The sequence below is a fragment of the Lipophrys pholis genome, assembly GCF_963383615.2.
Source record: "Lipophrys pholis genome assembly, chromosome: 20".
NCBI classification, from domain to species: Eukaryota; Metazoa; Chordata; class Actinopteri; order Blenniiformes; family Blenniidae; genus Lipophrys; species Lipophrys pholis.
Window position 1 is genome coordinate 13,203,997 of NC_137648.1, and position 21,084 is coordinate 13,225,080.

Here is a 21,084-nt window from a genome sequence, read left to right on the forward strand (position 1 = left end):
GTAACTCACAGGTGCAAAAAATATAAAACAATGCTTGAGCCACATATTTTGTTTGTTGTATGTTGTACAAAACATTGTAATAAATATTAAATCATACATATATTAATGCACTTTTTGGTAATCTTAGCAATTCAGCAATGTGGTATTGTAAAATAACAATGACTAAAACAAAATAACAATGTAATCAAAAATCAATATGCTGAAAAAAATGTCATTAATTTATTTTGGAGTTCCACTTAACCATGCATCCCTGTTCAGGGTCACAGGGTGCTGGAGTCAATCTCAGCGAACTATGAGCAAAGGCAGGATATACCCAGAACAGGTCCCAAGTCCATCACAGGGAAAATACAGAGACAGACACCCACACACATTAATACCTAGGGGCAATTTAGGGTCACCAACTACCCTCACATGCATGTTTTTGGACTCGGATGAAACCAGAGTACTTGAAGGAAACCCACAAAAACCAGGGAGAATATGCAAACTCTACAAAAAAAAAAGCTCGTCAGCATTTGAACCCATGACATTCTTGCTGTGACACGAGGGCACTAACCATTGACCACTGAGGCCCCACCATTTAACCATTAACTTAGATTTAACCACTAAGTTAAGGCTGCACAGTGGTGTACTGCTTAACATTCTTGCCTCATCATTGCCCCATGGTATGAGTTCATCATGACCGGCCTTTCTGTTTGCAGTCAGCATGCATGAGTTTCCACTGTGTAAAAAAGAAAAAGAAAAAAGAAGCATGCCTTTGAGGTTAATTTGTGATTTATCAGTAGATGTGAATGAGGGCGTTTGCCATGTGGTGACCTAGATGACCTATCGAGGGTGTACACTACCTTTGTCAAGCAGCTTCAGCACCCTGTGACCCTCGCAGGGTTCCCCAATTCCGGGCCTCGATGGCCGATGCCCTTTATGTTTTAGGCTTCTCCCAGTTGCAACACACCTGAATATAATAAGGGCCTCATTACTTGGCTTTTTTACAAGCTTGACGATAACGTCAACATCAGATTGAGGTGTGCTGAAGCTGGAGAGAGAGCTAACATGTGCAGGACACTGGCCCTCGAGGCTCGGAATTGGGAAACACTGCATGGAGTGGTCAGAAGATGGATGGAGACAGAACACCCTGATGAACATTACATAAGGTAAATATAATGTTGATGTATGATTGGAACTTTTCAGCTTGTGGTCAGATCAAGACATCAATTCATTTGTAGAGCCTTCTCACTGTTTTGGCCAACTCTGTGATTTGTGAACTTTACTTCATGTCACATCAATTACCAGCTCATGTTTGTGGTTTCCTCAAATATTTGTTAAGAAATCAACCTTTTATAATGCAACAGTAAGTCTGCATGCTGTACATTTCCAGCCTCCATTCTTTCAAAGTAGCCTTAAACTGTGTGGCACAATATGCCAGAGAATGACTTAATTCACGTGTTTTCACTTATTGTGTTAAATGGATTAAAGGACTTTCTTTTTACTCATATATTTGTATATATCTTTAACACTGAATTTTACAACATGCTCGATTGAATTATGGAAAAGAGTTGAACACAGACCCGACAGGTTTTATGCAATTTTATTTTGCATTATCAGTGGCAAGCAGAACAAACACAGCACTTTTACAGTTATTAGATGTAAATATATAGAGACAGTCCAATACTATTATTTCGCATTTTTGCAGGTGCACAGTTCCAGACTGAGAACATAATATCCACTGATCAATACACAGCGGAAGCAAGAGAAAATTGAGATTAAAAAAAAAAAAAAAAAAGCATTACTAATGCCAGTGCGAGAAAATGAGCGGCAGCTATTTTTTCATCTCAAGGATTCCACTTCCAGGTCCTCGCTTCTTCGCACTGCAGATATTACAGAACTGCAATCCATGAAGCTAAAACAGAACGGAGGAAGGTGTCATCTGTGAGATTCTCAGGAAAAAAATATATAATATGAAGTTAAAGAACCAGAAGTAAAGAGTGATGTGCACATGTTACTTACTGTTGATGGAGATGGCAAACATTCTTTATGAAACATGTGTCTGCAGTGAAACACCACCACATTGAAGGGTTTGGCCATGTCTGACACACAAGCGCAAAGCCAAAAAGATTATTAAAGAACAAATTATAGATGCTAAACAAACAACAACATTCTGCTGGATTCATCAATGACCTACCTGATGGTAAAATCGTGGCATGGCACGACTCGCAAATGTTCTCTTCTGAAGAGAAAACCAGAAAAAACACACAGTTGGCATAAACTTATCCCAATTTTCTTTTAATAATACTGTATGGAAACTAAAGCAGGACCGACCATCAACACGGACTCCTCTCATCTGCGTCCGGTGCATTTTCTGAAGGAGGGAGAGGGAGTCGGCCACCAGGATCTTCTTGCATCCTTCTCTCAAAAGAATCTAGAGAATAAAAAGGATGAAAACATTAAAATAAAATACGCTGCACTCAAGCTGTTATATCAATCTGAAGTATGAAAACATTGCTCCACTTTGTCTACTTGTACCTTTACTCAAACTTAACCCACACTCATTTGAAAGTTGTTGGTTTTGTGCCTCTTTTCTCGGTTAAACATGGAGTACACATTTCTCTGACACCAGTATTGATGAAAAGAAATTGAGATAATGGCGAAATTGAGTATCGGGTCTAACCTGGAGGTTGTAGTCCTGTAAGATTTTCACCAGCGAATCTCTGAGGTTTGGGATCTCCATGCCCTCTTTGATGCGATGGATGAGCAGAATGGGATCAACATGGGTGCCAATATTATTGAGGAGTCCGGTGATGAAGGCTGGAATCAGAAACAGTGTAAAAAAAAAAAAAAGAATTGAGGGGAGGAAGTGATGATTATAGATGAGTAAATAGTTTGCTTTGCAGGTGAATCAAGAAAACCCATTGTGCCGTACGTGGCTTGTCAATAGAGTAGGAGATGAGATCCTCCCACAGCTCGGCATCATCCTGCTCTTTAGCAAACTCAATGGCCTTGTCCACATCCTCCAGCTCCTCCATGATCATCTGCAGGGCTCGCCTACAGTTCCCCATCCTGCCTGAGGGAAACATGCTGGATTACTTTCCTCTGCTCCACTTTGATCAATGAGCTGTTTACGTCAACACTCACTGAGCAAGAAGACCGTCTCTTCCACAAAGTTCCTCTGCTGGCAAATCTCGAGAGCCTGCGTGAGAAGAAAAATAACTGAGTTCCCAACATTCTGGAGGCTCCAAAGTATGATAGGATGATACCTACCTTTTCCAGAGGGCAGTGTGTGCTATCTCTCAGGAAAGGTAAGAGATTTGGTCGGTCATACTCGGCATACAGGCCAATCTGTTTCTCGTGGTACTTTTGTCCTTTGTGGTGGTCCCGCTTGAACAGTTTGTGGAGGTACTGCGTAGGAGATTTTATGTGATGTGACAGCTGACATTGTAACTTGTGAGCTGAAATATTAAGAATTGGCTTTTTACTCACCACATGCAGCAGCTCAGGCCGGTGCGCAAGTTCCTCCACCACCCTGTCTATCTATTGGTAGAGTGAGGAAAACAGCATCTGTGACCAGTGCTTCACAATCAAAATGATAGTAATAATTCCCCAAGAGAATTTCATGCACTTACCGATAGCTTGTCTTCATTGTCAAGAAGCATGTCAACTGCTTTCTAATATCAGAAATTATTTGGTGTTATTCAAATGAAACATGTCCATATATGTACAATAGTACTAATGAAGAAGTCAGTGGAAAGTTATTACCTCTTTGTCAAAGTCCATGAGGAGTACTATCTTGTCCTCTATGGAGGAGAAGAGGTTGTGTTTGTGGATCAGCTGGTAAACATCTTTGTGTCTCAGTCTCAGGTAGATTTCCAAGGCTCTGTCGTACCGCTGGTCGTATGTGTATCTGAAATGGTATTAAACAACTTTTTTTTAATTCAATGAGATAAGTGCTGTCCCATAAGCTATACTGATTAATCACCAATCTGAGCAGGACCCGAAGCCCTTGTTTAACATTTGTCTAGATCAACCGAAACAATATTGTCTTCATGTGTTCATTCAGCTGCACAAGTCTTTTGCATACCTGAATGGATTAAGTAGCATTCTTATATTTTCCATTTGAAAGTACAAGTGAAAATGCTGAGACCAAGTTATGAATTACTTCACTATTTTGCAGTTTGGACCCCAGGCTCAAACTTCAAACGGGCCCTAATAGGCTGTAGATGTACGCAGCTTTCAAAGCAATACACGTGTTGAGATCACTCACAGTTCAGCCAGTGTAGTGAGCAGTGTGCTGTTAATGGGGTCTCTCTTCAGGTGATCTGTGACGGCTTGAACAATGGCCATGTTGTTGTACAGCTCTCCAGGCCACTCTCGGATCAGCATGGCGAAACCCTGCGCAAAAACAAAACAAAAAAACACATTCATCCACTCATCAATTAATACTGAAATCGTTTAAAGGCAGCGCAGTGACCACAAAACTAAATACCTCATAGTCGGTTTTTAAAAATTCGTGCAGTATCATCTCATAGATGGCCGGTCTGAGACGCAGATCTCCTCTTGGTAAATACTGACTGATGGCCTGAAAAAATAAAACACTGTAAGAGACTGCAGAAAATCCTGACAGAAATAGTGAATCATAATTTAAGACCGTTTTTCCACATTGTTATGGTACAGAAATGTGTTTACTGGACACCACTTTGGGCCTACCTTCAGCTGCCCGATGGTCTTGAACCTGTACACTTCATTCTCCCACAGTTCCATGTTTTTCCCAAGAACCTTTTGACATTTCCTGCATTGAACAAACAACCTTTCAATCAGTCAAGCAGTTAAAAGAAGATGCTTTTTGACTTTGGGTGCAGTGGACTGCTGTGCAGCTGATTTAGTATTACTTATTTAATCTGTCCTCATGGATATAATTTAAGAAAATGCAAAAAAAAAAAAAAAAAACTCATGCAAAGGTGAGTTTTTGCCCACGGACATGGAACAAATGTAAAATAAATGTGACAACTCAAGACAGATTCTGTGCTGAAAGCTGTGTAAATGTCAGCTGAAAGACCCTTTTTCTTCAAACTACGTTGGTAAAATAATCTCAGCATGACTAGAAAAGTTTTTCATTTGCAATCACTCAAATCCAGAGTTTGCAAAAGTATTCACATTCTTTATTGGAGCATATATAAGGAAGTGAAAGTTCAGATATCTGTGTTCAAATGTAGGAAGGAAAAGTAAAGTGAAAGGAGAAAATTGAATAAATAATAAAATACAGATACCTTTACCAGCAACATCTGGTCATATTTCATCATCTAATCGCATGTTGCGATCATTTCGGTGAAGATAAACGGTATTTCTGGTCTTTGACATGTGGTAATTATTTCAAAAATTATTTGAATCAAGCCAAAACCTAAAGTCCAAAACACAGAGGAGATTGGAAGGTAAATCTAAGCTGTTACATGTCACCAGACATTTGAACAAGATGGCAGCCACCACACAGTTCTCTCTCTCAGATCTCCACACAGATGAAAACCACAGTGTCCGTTCACAATTCAAAGTTCTCACTTCAGGCTGCCGCTACAGGCTCCCCCTCCAGCAAAGACAAAAAATCCTAAAATTGTATTTTATATTTCTGAGATTCATGTCAACGTAAAGTTCGAGTGCTCCAGCAATGGACAACAGAGTCTTTCCCGATTCATTCGTTATACACTTCCACATATCTCAGTCCGTGTCAAACGTACCGCGCAGCACTGTCGTAGTCTCCTTTCTCCACTAAGTGATTGATGTACGCCATTCCGATCTTCTGAACGTCGTGCCTCTTTATGTTTTTGAAGCTGATCTCTGCAGCCATCAGTGCTTCCTGTCACAGTTAAGCGCACAGCAACATAACGTAAAATCAAACGGTTCCATGGAAGGCGGTGACCTTTAGCAACACTCATTAAGCTCCACAATACAAACCTCATATTTCTTCTTTTCAAGCAGCCAATCAATATGGTCATCCTGGTCTCGCTCTTTGGCCACAACAATGTCTTTGGGACTGATGATGTAGAAGAGCGACTCTCCCTCTGAATGCTCTGTTAATGAAAAAACATTCATGCCTCTGCGTACTGCACATTAAAGGCTGACATTTGATAATCGATGCTCAATGAAATCTGAATGCAGTAAAGGGTTGCATGACATTTCTCCCAGGGCGTCTTTTATTTAATTTTTTCGTGGTCTCACCGAGCCGGTAGTCTCTGCACTCGTTGTCCTGGAAGTTGCGCACAGTCAGCGCGTCTGATGAGATCTCCTCGCAGCTCTCGGGCAGCGGCTGAATGATGTCGAGACGAGGCCGCGCACGAAACTCCTCGTCCTAAACGCGAGCAACAAGTGAGAACTCGCTTTCATTTATTCCCCTTTCAATAGAAATTCCCAAAAAGTTGGGGTTACCATGTGCTCCGGGTTCTCCTTCACAAAGAAAAGGGTGACGAGCTGATCGGCCAGCGGGGCCAGGCCACTGATGAAAAACTCTGTGTCAAACGCAGACACTGAAAGAAACAGAGACCTCTGTGAAACATTTCACGCTGCGAAAGAGTAAGACTGAAGATATAAAGGGAAGTGTGGTGATTTTAGGGCATTTCAAACATGGCTTTTCTTTTCTCTAGTTTTGTGGTTAGAACATTGTAATGCTCAAAAACGTAATGGAAAGTAAAGTACCAAGGCTGGATTTCAATTATTCAGGCAATTTGAGTATTTCATATGTAGACTGAACACAAATATCTGTACTTTTCATCATTTGATGTTAAATATACAACCTAATTTGCTCTTTTAGTTTAGTTTGATTAGTTTGCAATGACACAGAATAACGTTTTTAGCATCGCAAACTGTAACAATGTTCGCCGTGATTTCAGGCAGTGATGGGCAAATCAGTACAAAAATATCCACGTTTACCTTTCCCAATGCCTGTTTTAGGATTAATCTACGTGTTAAAAGTTATTAGGAATTTCACCACTTCCAGGTGGTGCCGAGGAGAACAACACTGGTCCACAATGGGACAACCCTGGTGTGACTCCAGGCTTGAGGGCCTTTCTGAGATGAAGGCTGCATGTTCTTCCTCTGCATGTTTGAGTTTTCTCCAGCTCATGCCACAATCCAAAGACGTGTTCATTAGGTCAACTGTGGTCTCTTAACATTCTTTGATCTGCAGCTGCTCAATTTTTACTTATTGTTTTGCTCATGTATGTTTTTACGGCTCGGTATCTTAGCAGTTACTCCCGTTACTAGATATGCTTACATTTTTACTGGTTTTATTTTTTCTGCTTTTATTTATGTAAAGCACTTTGTGATATTCATCTGTGAAATGTGCTACATAAACAAATTTTACTTACTCACTAAACTGCCCATACAAGTGCGTGAGTGCTTGCATGTCTCTCTCTGACATTCCTGCATCTTAACTAACGGCCGAGTGTTGATGGTGTGTACTTTTTCCACCGGAGCTGCTCAGTAAAACGTTGAAAAGTAGATGATAAAACAGAAACGATACCAAAATCAAACTTTCATCCAAATGTGTTTTCATGTTGCATCGTAAAATCGATGTAGTTAACCTTAAGTAACTAATAAAAATAATAAAATAAAAACAAAATCTGGCTTTGAGCCAAACTGCCACTTTAAATCTATCTAATGTAATCTGGCAGCTGAATAAGATGCTCCTGCTGTTAATGTTCTGACTTGTGCTGCAGTCGGTTGAAATCCTGTACATTCATCCTATTTTTAAACATTAATGTAACAGATTAATCTGACGATATGCCATTTAAGATAAAAAATATTTCTTTGTATTGATTACATTTACTTAATCAGGAAAAGTTAACTGGGCAATCCACTTTCTGTGCCGACTTTCTGTTGTCTCATATAGGACCTGTGAGATATTGACGGGTGGCGTGTTTTCTTACCTATTTCCACATAGCGGCTGGGCAGATCTCTCATCTCAGTGGGATTTCGCTCTTTTACAACACAAATCTAAAGAGACAAGTAAAAGTGGAAAAACTGCAACAGATAGTGCTTGTGATAACAGGCTACATGAACAACAGACAAAACAAACCTTGATGGAGGTTCCCCAGCCCACTATCAGTGTGGTATTGTCCTTCCAACACAGGCTGCACGGGTACATGTCGGGTCTCAGACTGACATTGTCCCTCAGCACGTTTGTGATTCGCTGCTTTGTGCTAATGTCGTATATTTTTACTCCCTGAAGACATTTTCAAATAAAGACAGTCAATACAGTGCATCAGTGCGAATGACGGTATGTGGCTCTCACTCAAAACTCACCACATTGTTGGCCCACGCGATCAGGTTTGCTCTCCACTGGATGTTTGTGATCGTGCCCTCGCCTTCGTGGAGAAGCGAAGTCTTCCAGCGATTCAACCAGTTTCTTTCATACAGAAGCAGCTGAGAGCGAGAAATCACAACATCTCAAGTAAGTGGCAATTTACAAGTGCAGTACTGCAGTTGCACCTACAGAGGGCAGTAGATGAACAGCACATTGTGAAGGAACAAGGCGCTGCCTGCCTGGTGAGTGAAGCGATCCTATACATTTAAGTTAAACTGCAAAAATTTATGGTAAACCTGATGTATTTATGTGGAAAATGTATTCCACTGCAAAGGATTATAAACACAAAATCTGAGCACAAAACCATCACACAGATTGACGTTAGTAAGCCATGTTCAGGAAGCATATGTCCGTTATAAGAGCTAGAAATAGTATAAAAACAATATGGAATGGGTGAAAATAGCTTGGATTACAAGCATGATTTCATCAAACCTTTGTAATGATACACTTAATGTAGGTATTGTGGGTAATGTGTCAATTATAGTGACCAGCAATAAACAAAACTCTAACATAGGTTTTAATGGTTTGCATTACCTTTTTCTGTCACCTCATATAGAAGTGCAAAGTAATGTCTGGCATCAATTTTTAACCACAATGCAGTGTGGCATTGACAGCCTCGGCGCTACTTCATCAATCGCGGTTTAATGTTCAGGCCTTGCTCTGTACAAGCTGCAGAGGACAAAGCCTGCCATTCACATTCCCTGCATTGTTACTGTCCTTACTACATAAACTGACACAAAAAGCCACCAAAAAATGCATAATATTACAGAGGAGGCCAACAGAAGGTTGTACAGGCTCTTTAATTCAGCAGTGGGGCTATGTTAATAAACAGTTTGCTCTACAAAGAGATGATATGACAAAAGAACTGGGGAGACAAAATTGAATTTCCTTTGACAGGATGTGGCTCCCGTCGAGGCTTATTGATTTTCATCACAGGCACCTTGTGGAGGCCTTCACAACTTGGAACTGAGAGGAATCAGCGCCAATTGAAAGAAAATGGCAAAGTAACACTAACAATGGAGTTTCACGGAAGAAGTTTTCCCTCAGCTCTGTTGTATAAATGTCAGTATACTTTATTTATAGATGGCTAGGCAATGACGCCACATCAGTACAGTTTATAGTTTTGTTGCAGGCGGGCTGTGATGGGGAGCTGGTTTTAGTTTTCGCAAAAACAAAAAGACAAATCTAACGCGGAATGTACTTTTCACCTTGTGCAATGACATACCTACCAGAGACATCTTCCAGGAAAGAGATCACTGTATACGCCCGGAAATCCTAAGACTATGTGCCCTCTTGATAATGACATCTATTTGCTGTGCTTGTGAAGCATTGCCTTTCAAACACTGTTGAGCGAACAGCACTTTGTGAAAATGGGCAGCACTCCCGAGAGCACTCCAGCAAAGAGACAGAAAAGTAAGAGCCTTTCACACCAGACAAAGGCCTGCGCGTCGCCTTCAGCTGAGCCAAAGCGAGGCGCTTTGCCGGACTCCGTTTCACACGGACACAATTAAGATGAATTATTGTGCGAGGAAAGATCCGTGGTTAAGAAATGAGTGCACGAATTTAAGCACGAGTCAAACATACCTTGTTGCCCCCGGTGACAAACTGCTTGTAGTTCGATTTGGTGAACTGGGGATGTAGCGCAACCACCTGCGAAGAAAGATCGGTCAGGAGGAGGAATCCGATTCATCTTGATGTCACAGCACATGTTTGCCAAAAAACAGTGTTGGCCTGGCCTTTTGTTTGATGGGTGTGTTCACACTAAATGGGTTCGGTTTGAATAAAAAAATATTAATATTTAGTTGTGACGGCTCTGTTAGTGCTGCACTGTGACCATGTGACTATTTCTAAACATCTCTGTCGCACTAAAGTTTAATTACAGCACAGAACCACCCATCTTCTGTGTGCAGATTCTTTAAGGCTTCATCACACACCCCCACATACACACCTACAGTCAATTCAAATTCACTATATTAAAATTTTTGGACTATGAGTAGAAAGTGAAGTATCCTTACAAAATCCACACTGAGGAAGAAGATGCAAACTCCATACAGATCTAAAGAGTACATGCACAACTTGACAGTTTTGTCACCCACACCAATAAAGTTTTGAATTAAAATAACCAAGCAAATAAAGTAAAACTAAAAACCTTGAGTTTCTGTTATATGCTTTGATCTAAAAAAAAAAAAAGCACTTTTATCCACTGAAGGCACTGAAATGAAAACCTGAACTTACTGGAAATGTAATCTCAAACTGAGGTGCCAACGAAAACAAAGTAAACCCACACAGTAACTTACAGTGGACGCATGCTGTGGAAAAAGAAGCCAGATTTTACAAACACGGTTAAACAGTCGACCTCTCACCATTTAGCAATAACAGCAGAAAACCTGTCAACCCTGTGTGGGCAACATTAAGGCTATGAATTGTAAAGTTATCCCTCTAGAGGCGGGTGTAGCTGGGTTTTCTCAACTCGCATCGAAAACCATAATCAAATTCACAAGCTTACCATTAAGAGGAAAGGTTTTGCTAAAATGTGCTTCAAACATGACAGTTTCACACCTTTCCAGTAAGATACTAAACATTGTTTGATGGTTCAATTTAAAAATTCTATTCTACATAAATTACATTTGTTTGACACGTTTTAGGCATAAGATCTTTCATTTATGCTTGTATTGGTATTTGTAAAAATAAAAATCGCAGTATTTGCTTTGTAATGAATGATATATATGTATAAGTATTTGTGAGATGCATGTGCTCAGAAAAATTCATTTTGCAGCAATAATGTGGAAGTTATCGTTTTGCTGTTCAACATACATGTGTCACACATGGCTCTCGGATATGTTTCTATTTTTCATGCCTATTCTCAAAATGAATGTGAGAATCCAGACATGCACACTAAAAAGAGAAGTATTTTTTTTTCCTCCTTTGGTCAAAACGAGAAAAGAAAAGAGAGAAATGTCCCTTTACTGTGAACTCATTTCATATAAAATGTCATCAAGCTCTTCAAAGGCCTGGTAAACACTTATTTCAATCAGATGTGCTGAACAAGGACAATATCCACATCTTTATTGAGCGCCGCTGTGAAGAGAACTGTGTTAAAACACTTCCGGACTTTACCGTGAAACTTACTTTTACGGGACAATCGAAGTTCTCATGGAAACCCTCTCTTGTATAGAGGCCAAACACTTGAACCTGAAACAGAGACAAAGGCAGTGGAACAGCAAGCAAAGGTGAATAACTCTAAATTTCTCCTTTAATTGCTGCCTCTGCAACAATCGGGAGGCCAGCGGGGGGAAGTTTGGTCAGAAAAGACTTTGATTGGCTCCACACTTCTCCGCTGGGTCACCAATTAGTGGACAGGTTGATTCTTCGAACCCTGCAGGGTTTAGACCAGAAGTCCTAATCTTGGGCTTGACTGCAGCCTCAGTCGGATACAGTCGACTCTAATGTACCATTAGAGCACATGACACCCACTTTTTTTTTCTCATCTCGGGCCCAAAAAGAGAAATGTTTTGGAGGCGGGGGAATAAAATGGAGCCCTGATGTTATCTCTTCTCTTGAACCGCACCAGTGATTAAGGATTAAGTTAGATTTCAAAGGATTAACAGCCAACTTGAATTGGTGAGGGCAAACAATTGCTGTAGCATTGATTTTAATTGTCTGCTCTACTTTTTGTGCGACAAGATCTTGTTTTTTTCTGCCACCAGAGTGTTAGAAGTAGGGGGGGAGGGCGATATCAGAGAGCATATCTTAACTGCAAAATCCATGAAGGATGGTTGGTAATGATGAGAAGAGACAAGATAACAGCAAGGTGGAGAACATGGAGAGGGTATCCATAGACAGCTGATGGCTGACTGACAGCTCAGCGGATCTGAGTGGAATCCTTTTTCCCCCCACTCTTCAAAATTGTTACAAGCTTTTTATAAATTCCCGCATCATGAAAAAAATATATGTGTACGCGCCTGTGTGTTTTTGTGTGTGTGTGTGAGTGAGTAGATATGGCGAAGATAAAGCTCTGGGTTAATGCTCTGATTGTGCGAGAAGTACCTTCTCAAAATTCACTTCCAAACACCCCCAAGTTCCAACTCATTAGCATAAAGTTCAAGGCTGATAAGGGGAGTTTTCTATATGAATCCAGGGCTGAATAATGAAAGATGAAAAACAGTGATTGGTGATTCTTTGCTGCAGGCCCAAGGATCAGTAGCCAGCGGTGATGAGCGGTGAGATCTAACCTTCCCATCCTCGGAGCAGATGCCCACATGCTCTCCACTCTCATCCAGACTGATCTGGTTGATCTTCACTGAACTCTGCGGAGACACAATATCGTCACTTTTTTTTCTCCCCCTCCTCAAGAGGTGAGCGAATATCTTTGTGGCTGGCAAAAAATGTTGCTGGCTGACATTTTACCCCAACTAAGTGAAATGCCAGGAAAAGCTAAAGGCGACAGAAAAAAAAAAAAGTGTGAGTGTGTAACAGATGCGTGGTCCCACTATGTGTCAATGCATAGTGAGTGTATTAATACTGTGAATGTGACTGGCTCCTTCAGTGCTGGTGCTTTAAGATTTTGGGCTCTTAAGATAAAAGGATCAGCCAAATGGCATACATTACAGCAAATATTACCTTACAGCGTTTTGCTGTGAAGGTAAAGTGGAAAAAAACAACAAAAAAAAAAAACTGATATGCTTATCATATATTTACAAATTTTTTTCATAGAGTTGTGAACATAAATATTGAGTTTCTTCTTTTCCAACCTCATTGTAGAATTATCTTGAAAAAAAATGTATAAGCAATACACTGGTTCTTTGTTTTGACCTGGTCAGTTTTGATAATTCCTGCTAATTAAATCTTTGTTGAATTTTTCACATTGCACCAAAAAAGTGTTAATGTAATGTAATGACATGGACACTTGCATTGTAGTATCTACTTGTATGACAACAATAGTACTTTTACGATCATTGCTTGTTGAGTATGTCACTTTCTAGTATATTGCGACAACAATCTGAATTTACTAAGATACGAGTCTCAGCACCATGATAGAAAAGCTTTTATGTCACTGTAGGACTGAAAGTATATAAAATTACAAATGAACAAAGGGGAGTAAATACAGTAGAAGGAAATGACCTAAATATTGCAGGTACTTCAGTAAATAGCTCCTTCAATATTGTTTGCATGCTTTTTGTTGCTTCATACCTGATCCAAGCAGAACATTTAATTAATTTTGTGCAGTTTATGTTCAGTGACATGCAGTTGACTTCAGCATTGTGCCACAAGGAAATGATCACAATCCCTCGACTCACCCTTTTACAACATTTAATGCTGAAACGCCAACCCCACTTTGATCGGGCAGTCTTAAAAGGTTACAACCCTAAATCCGTAGTCGGGAGGTAAATGAATGTATAACCAAAGTTATTACGTTTCACCCTCTGGTGATCTTCTTGTGCCAAAATCGAAGGCAAAAACATCCGACAATGTTACCAGTTTCAGCAAATTACGAGACGACAGGCTGCTGACGAGACAATGTACCTGTAGGTGTGAGGGATGTGATTATTGTTTGCTCATGGAATGTACTCACAATTTCAAACTTCTGAGTTACATTTCCCTGGATGTCCAGCAGGAAGACCTTTCCAAAGTGAGTACCTAGAGCAAGAAACTGACAGCAGACACATGCATTGTAAATTAGACCAGACGACAATTAAAACCCAATGAAAAAAATAAATAAATCTTGTTTATAGAGGCTGTGGGAGAGGATAAAAAAAATATTTCTGGAGCTGTCGTGACACAGGCAGAGTGGGGATTGGGTGGGCTTGGAGGCAAAACTGTGAAATTGCAGGGGTGGGGGTGGAAAAGCCCTATTTATTAAAGCAGACAGTGTGAAATGGCATTTTTTCCCTCGCTTAAATTAAATGCTTAAGCATAATAAATGCACTGTACATCTGACTTCTTCCCATGCTCCCCATGCAACCCAATCACCTCCCTGCCCAGCGCACAGCCATTATTTCTACTGAGCAGCAACTGGCTTCTGCGTTTTGTGCTTCAGCAGAAGCGCACGGGTGCGTATGTATGTATGTGTGCGCGCGCGCGAGTGTGTACGTGGGTCCACTGGGACAAAAAAATTATAGAAACTGTGGGCTTTTGGCATTAGATTAAGTGTGTGTTCTTCCAGCCCAGCCCCTGCTCCATGCCCTCCTCCTAATCCCCCCTCCCTCCTCGACCAGCATGTGGATGTGCGGCGAGCCCACCATGCTTCAGTGCAGTCTATAATGAAATGCTTATATTTACAGGCACAGCTGAGCATGTCAGACAGAGCCCCTGCAATCTCCCCAAATAAAATAACCAAAAATAAATAAATAAAGGGTTCAACCTTGTGAGGCGGAGCGACTTTTAAAGGGATTTATCAGAATGGAATTGTTCAAATGAAATTCCGATTCAGACACTTAAAATATGAGGCAACATAAGGCAATATGTGCTGTCGGCAGGTTTTAAGGTTGTGGGAGTTTGCCGTGGCGGATGATGGTGGTGGGGGGGGGGCTGGTGTGACCGCACAGGTAGCTGGATGGCAGGAGGTACATAAGCAAAGAAATCCCAAGCAAAGAAAAAAAAAAAAAAAAGACAGTCAGATCAAATTTAGAATTTCAGCAAAGCAGCTTCTCGCTGTGGCGCGGCGGCTGTTTGGAGGTTTAGAACACAAAAAGAAGGGGGCAAATCCTCAAAGCACAAATAAATAAATGAAAATCAATAGTGGTTTAATAAAACATCAGTTGGGGAGACATAACCGGGTATGACTTTTGCTCTGCTCAGGCGTGCATGTGTGCAGCCGGTGCCACGACGATTAACCATCTCGCCGAGAGTGGCCCCCTTTTAAAAATACCAACACTGGACAAACAGAGGAGAGGAGTGAAAAATATGTAAGAGTGGGAATAAAAGAGGAGAGGACAATGTGCCTTGTGTCTTTTCATGCACCTCCCTAAGAGGAAACGCAGGCGAAGGTGAGAAAAGAATGGCCTGCCTGCTCAGATTGAACAGAAAAGATGAAAACCGAGTCTGAAGATGACAACGTGAAAACCTGTACGCAAACAATGTGAAATCTCTTCTTCAAGATGGGCGGACTTGAGACCGAACTGTCCTGTGCAGGTGGTGCATTAGAAGCTCTACCTTGTCGTGGACGGTCATACAGCTGGCTGCGTCGTTCTGGAGGATTTCCGTCACGCCGTTGGAGAGGCGCTCGTACTTCAGCTTGGGCTCCTCCTCGCTGTCCTCCTCCTGGTGGACAAAACAGCCTCTCACTACAGCGTCTTCCTACAGGTATTCATTTGGAAAAGGGTCACCTCGCAAACATCACAGCTTACAGTGCTTTCTGAAAGCAGTCGATGAAATGGTCTATGAAGCGCACTGAAAATATGCAAAACGGGGGGGCGGGGGGCGGGGGGGGGGGGGCAAGTTGTTCTGAAACTACATAGAACTTCAAGAAGGAAAAGTTCTGCCTCGACTCCAACTCTTTCTTGAGACACTCTGCTGACTTTCAAACCACTGCAGACCGATGTTTATACAAGCAGGTCCCAGTAAGAGAGTGAATGCAGACATGACAGTTATCATGTTGCACTGATTGAAGCGGCTGATGGGAAGACATCAACACGGTGTTGATCTGCTGCCGTCTCATTGTGCTCAGTCACTGCTCATTTTAAAGACTCAGTGTACATGTATTTTCAAAAGTAGGACAATTTAGTTACACTTTATTTTTTTTTACAGATTCTTAGTATTTCACCAATTCTCTACATATTATATGTCAAACTGTCTGTCTTCCAAAACATTGAAAAAACATATCTCGTCAGGTTTTATTTCAGGTAATATTTATATAATGTGATAAAATAACAACATATTCAATTATAATGTCCAGGGGAAAATAATACATTATATACATTTTTAAAAGATTATTGGCCTGAAACCATGAAAGTATAATATAAAATCACCACAATAAAGCGTAGTTTTTGCATTGAAAATAACCTAATAACTGTCAAAACCGTTGCCTATTAGTTTAATGGGATTTATCAATGTACTTACAGTACTGCTGAAGGAAAAAAGAGCATTAGAGGAGTTCCTTCATAGCATTCAGCAGCATTCCTATGATTCCCAGTCACAGGTAACTAATGTGTAACTAATCCATTTTGGAAGCCTCGTGTGTATATAAGAAGATATATGCACAAGGACAAATTTCCATTACCTGGCATGAAATTCTGGATAAAACAATTTCCACCCTTTCTTGAGACCCTTTATCCCCAGCGAAAAACACAAATTTAGTCTTTTCATAAGACAAACTTAAGCTTTCCTGTGTTGCACCTTCCAGCATGAGTCAACATTTGCAGCCAGTCACAGCCTGAATATTACTCATAATTCAGTTTATAACCAATGCTGCACAGTCTGTGGCTGCCCGGAGGGTGCATCAACTCAAAACATTGTCTGCCATTATGTGCTACTGGGTTGGAGGTGGGGGACAATAGCGTGGAAAAAATGTTATTTTCAAAAACAATCCTTTCCCACTCAACAACGCCATATCTAGGCTATTTCCTGTGTATTCTGGTTGTGAGATTTCTGATGCGAGGGCATTTGTCACGGGTTTCAAAGGCGTATCAAACAACAAAGGCAAACTTCATCCCCAAAGAAAAACTACCCATTTTAAAACTTTTGCCATCTCTTGTAAGTTGCTCTCTGTTTTGTCACCGGCTGAGCTGGCCTTTATGTTATAACCATTTCAGCCATTTTCTTTGGCTATTAAAGTTAAAAACCCAGGAAGGATAAATATATACTGAGGACTACAGTTACTGATGTTTAAGGTGGAATAAAAGAGGGCAAATCTCCTTCTATTTTGGAAAATGGTAATCATCCTGCCACCTAGGTTATACACTTTCTATGTCTGTTCAAACATGAAAAATTAACAGACTATTAAAAAAACATAATGCTTTTAAAGACAGCGTAATCCTTCAACACATCTGAACACTGTTAGAAATGTTAGAGACAATAACACTCTTCTTTTCTACCATTCATACATCCATCTTTTATACCCTCTCCTCACAGAACAGGGTCACGGGGACTTGTAGCTGATCCAGTACAGGGCATAAGGTAAACTGCTCCCTGGACAGGCTGCCACTCCGTCACGGGGTTAACACACGAACACACACCTAAATTAACATGCTTGTTTTGAGAAAAGCCAGAGCATCAACAGACTATGGACAAAGGTGAGGGGTTATGGCTCGGTTAGTAGAGCGCAACGGGTTGGTGGTTCTGCCTCCACAAGAACCTTGCATCGGTAGGTGAGTGCAAACAGGCCAACGTTAGACTGCTGCAACTGCTATGAAAACCAAACAGTAAAAATGAAGCCCATTTACAGGCTGAGGGAAAACACGCAAACTACCCAGAGAAAGGCCCCCATCAGTCAGCAGGTTTAAATCATGATCCTTCTTCTTATGTGGCAACGGCTTTAACCGAATGACATGTGCTTTCTGTGAGAGTTTAATTAATTTTTTATCATTTGCTTTTTTTTTTTTCCCCCTGAGGTTTTTGGGAACACGAAAGTATACCAGTCAGGATTGCATGACTATCCAATAATTGTGACCGTTAGAACTGTAAACATGTTTCAAGACTGAATGTGGACAAAATGTTCCCGGTGACTATTATATTTTTTAATAAGAAAAAAATTTAACATTAAGATTCAAGAGAATCGACGTAAACATTGCATATGATCGAATGTTAAAATAACATATTTAAAAACTAAAAGCACACAATGTTGTCCTTATTCTCTCCCAGATGAATTTCATTAATTCACATCTGGCTTTAAACAGCTTACATCTCTACAATAAGTCTACTAATAGTCAGAATGTCTAGTAAATGCTAGGTTTGATGCGGCTTACAGTTAAATATGACAGCTTTCCTCCGGACAGGGAATCAAAACAGCATCAAGACTGAGCAAAAACCAGGCTTATTACTGCATTATGTCATTATAAAATCACAGTCGTCTAGCCAAATTACAAAGATGGCGCAGAGCATGCCTCTGACTTTCAAGAGCCACACTTTTGACAAATTGTTACCCTGCTCATTTCTTCTGCGATCAGCAGAGTGTACAGCAAACAGGCTCCGGCTGCCTTCATCCAGCGAGGCTGCTGTCAGACAGGTAACAGCAGCAACAGCGCAGCAGGCACTAAACCAGCTCCTGTATATCGCACCATTCTAAGAAAATAATCAGCTGTTTGCAGCCACTTGGAAGAGACACACCATCCCACAGCCTGTGGAGTTGTTTTCCTGTGAGTGTTTGTGTCCTACAGTACTCAACCCAAGGTACACACGGAGAAAACAAGATGTAGGCGCTCTTTTGATTTACAAGCCTGGAATTTTTCTACTTCACTTCGGCTCACTCTTCTTAACTGTTTTCTTGGGAGAGGTGCAGGTGTCTGCTACAGCCTGTCCTGTATATTTCATTCTATCTTCTGCTCTCTATAAAGTCTAATTCCCCTTCCTGCCAGGCTGATGTGTAATGTGATATTTTATTTAGCCCATGTGTGATTCTCAGACGCACAGGTGTACTGTAACATGTCAGAGTTGACTCCTAATATTGATGGATCTAGAAAGCTATCTGTAATTCATGAGTGTTTGACACCTCTCAACACTTGACAAAGATCCTACAGGGATCAAGCTGTGTCGATAGAGCCAGGCTGTGTAATACTGTACTTTCAGTAGGCACAGAGATTTATATAACTTCAAAAATCTTCCAGGCTTGACAGAACTACACACATACTGGACAGTGACAGCGCCATGCTGCTGATGCTTGTTTTGCATCAACATGCTGTTGCAGATTTCTCGCATTGTCATCCTCACATGAACTCTTTTTTGCGAGAAACAAACAAAAGGGAATAGTAGTACAGGATGTAAAAATGTCTGTATCTTCTTACCTCAGACTCATCTGTGAATTCCTCACTGGATTTTCTTGCCTAAATGAGAAACGTGGAGCTGCTTTAAAAAATATAATAATATGCTTTGTGCATTAGAGCAACACAAAATTCTTTCCATTTAAATTCACGACTCAACAATAATTTAGACAATAATTAGAAAAAGCAGCCACTTTGTGTATGCCGCAATGCAAAACACTGACTCCTTGACAACAGAAACTTTAGCTAGCATATCATCTGAAATGAGAACGCAATTGACAACAGTCATTTTTGCACATTTAATGATCCCACTTGAAGATGCTCTGTGGAAAACAGCAGGAGTCAGTTAGCTTTAGCATGATGAGCTTACCTGCTCATCCACTTCCGCCATTGTGATATTAGCGATCGTTGATTCCAAAACGAATATGTGAGTAAGATCAATCCATGTCTAATAAGTACATGTTAAATCTCCGCTCACGGGTCGATGCGAGTAGAAAACAACCACTTTAGCGCTGCATAACCTGGACGTTTGTTATCGAAGCCTGCTCCCTGTCATGAGTTAAATCACATGACCAAACAGGAGCCGCGGTGCATTGTGGGAGTTGAAGTCTCATGAGATGGACGCACATGTAAGCAAAAGCTCATCAGGTAAAAGCGTTTGAACTTTTTATGTCTTTATATTAGCGCCTATTTCTCTACACTGACTTTTACCACATCTTATTTTTGTGAGGAATAAATGCCAGTTTTTAAGTTCGTTTTTGTTTTTTACACCGCGTCACAGGTGTGTATAACAACAAATCATATTTTCACAGACTCTTCACTACACTAACCATAATAATCTGAACGTGTACCAGCTATTGTTAATTGAAGCAAGACTGTTCTTCTCCTAAACTCCCCCCTAATGGACGAAACAGCTGGTTGCAGCAGTGATTAAAACTTGTTCAGAAACAAAGTAGAAAATGTACTGAAGTACTGAGCAACTTACTGAAGGCCACACGCAACTTTGACATGTATCTGAAACATAAATTCACACAGGCCAAACAATTTAACAGTTCACATTTCCATTAACAGACATGCTTTATTATAAACAGAACATGCATGTTATGTTAGATGTCAAAAGTCATGAAATAAAGTGAAAAACAATGCTCGTCATTGTGTCTCTGAAAAAATGGAACAAATGCTTGATTATCTCTGGGTGTATTTTAAAGAGAGCTGCCCCCGTCAACATATTTTGAAGTATTGCTGCCATTAAATGCAGAATCAGCTGTTATTTTTAAAAGAAATGTCTTAATACCAACATCTAATGTGCTGTCCTTTCTACCATCCTAGAACAGACTGCCAGTCCATTACAGGGATCCATCCATCTATCCAGCCATCCAGCCATCCGGTCATTAGATTTGTTTTGTGATGAAATATTGAATTAAAACCACCCAAAAAACATTAAGTTCTGTTTAGATATAGGTAAGTAGATGAATACAATATTAATTTACCTCCACCTGGAGGTATATGCTTTCATTGCTTTTGGTTTGTTTGTTTCTTTGATTTAGTGTTTTTCTTCTGTTAACCCAAAATGGTTTTGACAGATTCTTATGAAATGCTGCAGACTAATAGGCAAGGCAAAGGACATTTTGTGCAAGATCCAGACCATATTCTGGATCCAGGATGCAGAAGATTTTAATATAACATGAAAATTATTAATTCATTTTAAAATCTGATTTAATGGGCTGATTGCCTCTTTGGGCCATGCCATCGAAGATTACGTTTTGAAAAAGACCCAAATCAAATTCTGGATATTAAATCCATAAGAAAGTGTTGAGATCCATAATGTTG

At 40.4% G+C, this 21,084-nt stretch overlaps 1 protein-coding gene across 1 annotated transcript; it reads right to left on the reverse strand.

Moving 5' to 3' along the window:
- Positions 1 to 1,566: 1,566 nt before the first annotated feature.
- vps41 (VPS41 subunit of HOPS complex) lies at positions 1,567 to 19,836 on the reverse strand. The gene is made up of 28 exons (XM_080489990.1): positions 19,625 to 19,836; positions 19,279 to 19,317; positions 15,494 to 15,601; positions 13,914 to 13,991; positions 12,574 to 12,648; positions 11,471 to 11,533; positions 9,926 to 9,991; positions 8,281 to 8,400; positions 8,054 to 8,200; positions 7,905 to 7,971; positions 6,406 to 6,503; positions 6,199 to 6,328; positions 5,935 to 6,050; positions 5,718 to 5,836; positions 4,696 to 4,777; positions 4,475 to 4,567; positions 4,253 to 4,380; positions 3,748 to 3,892; positions 3,615 to 3,656; positions 3,472 to 3,522; positions 3,253 to 3,390; positions 3,127 to 3,181; positions 2,915 to 3,055; positions 2,663 to 2,799; positions 2,314 to 2,413; positions 2,177 to 2,221; positions 2,002 to 2,081; positions 1,567 to 1,894 (listed from the first exon to the last, which is right to left on the reverse strand). Exons 1-28 carry the CDS (start codon positions 19,643 to 19,645, stop codon positions 1,814 to 1,816), a joined length of 2,565 nt encoding a protein of 854 aa, XP_080346116.1. The 5' UTR covers positions 19,646 to 19,836; the 3' UTR covers positions 1,567 to 1,813.
- Between the last annotated feature and the right edge of the window lie 1,248 nt (positions 19,837 to 21,084).

Coding starts and splice junctions, on each gene's coding strand:
- vps41 (XM_080489990.1), bottom strand. CDS start 19,645: ATGGCGGAAGTGGATGAGCAG. Junction 13,992..15,493: donor GTATGACCGTCCACGACAAG/GTAGAGCTTCTA, acceptor GTCTGCTGTCAG/TTTCTTGCTCTAGGTACTCA. Junction 8,201..8,280: donor TCGCGTGGGCCAACAATGTG/GTGAGTTTTGAG, acceptor AAATGTCTTCAG/GGAGTAAAAATATACGACAT.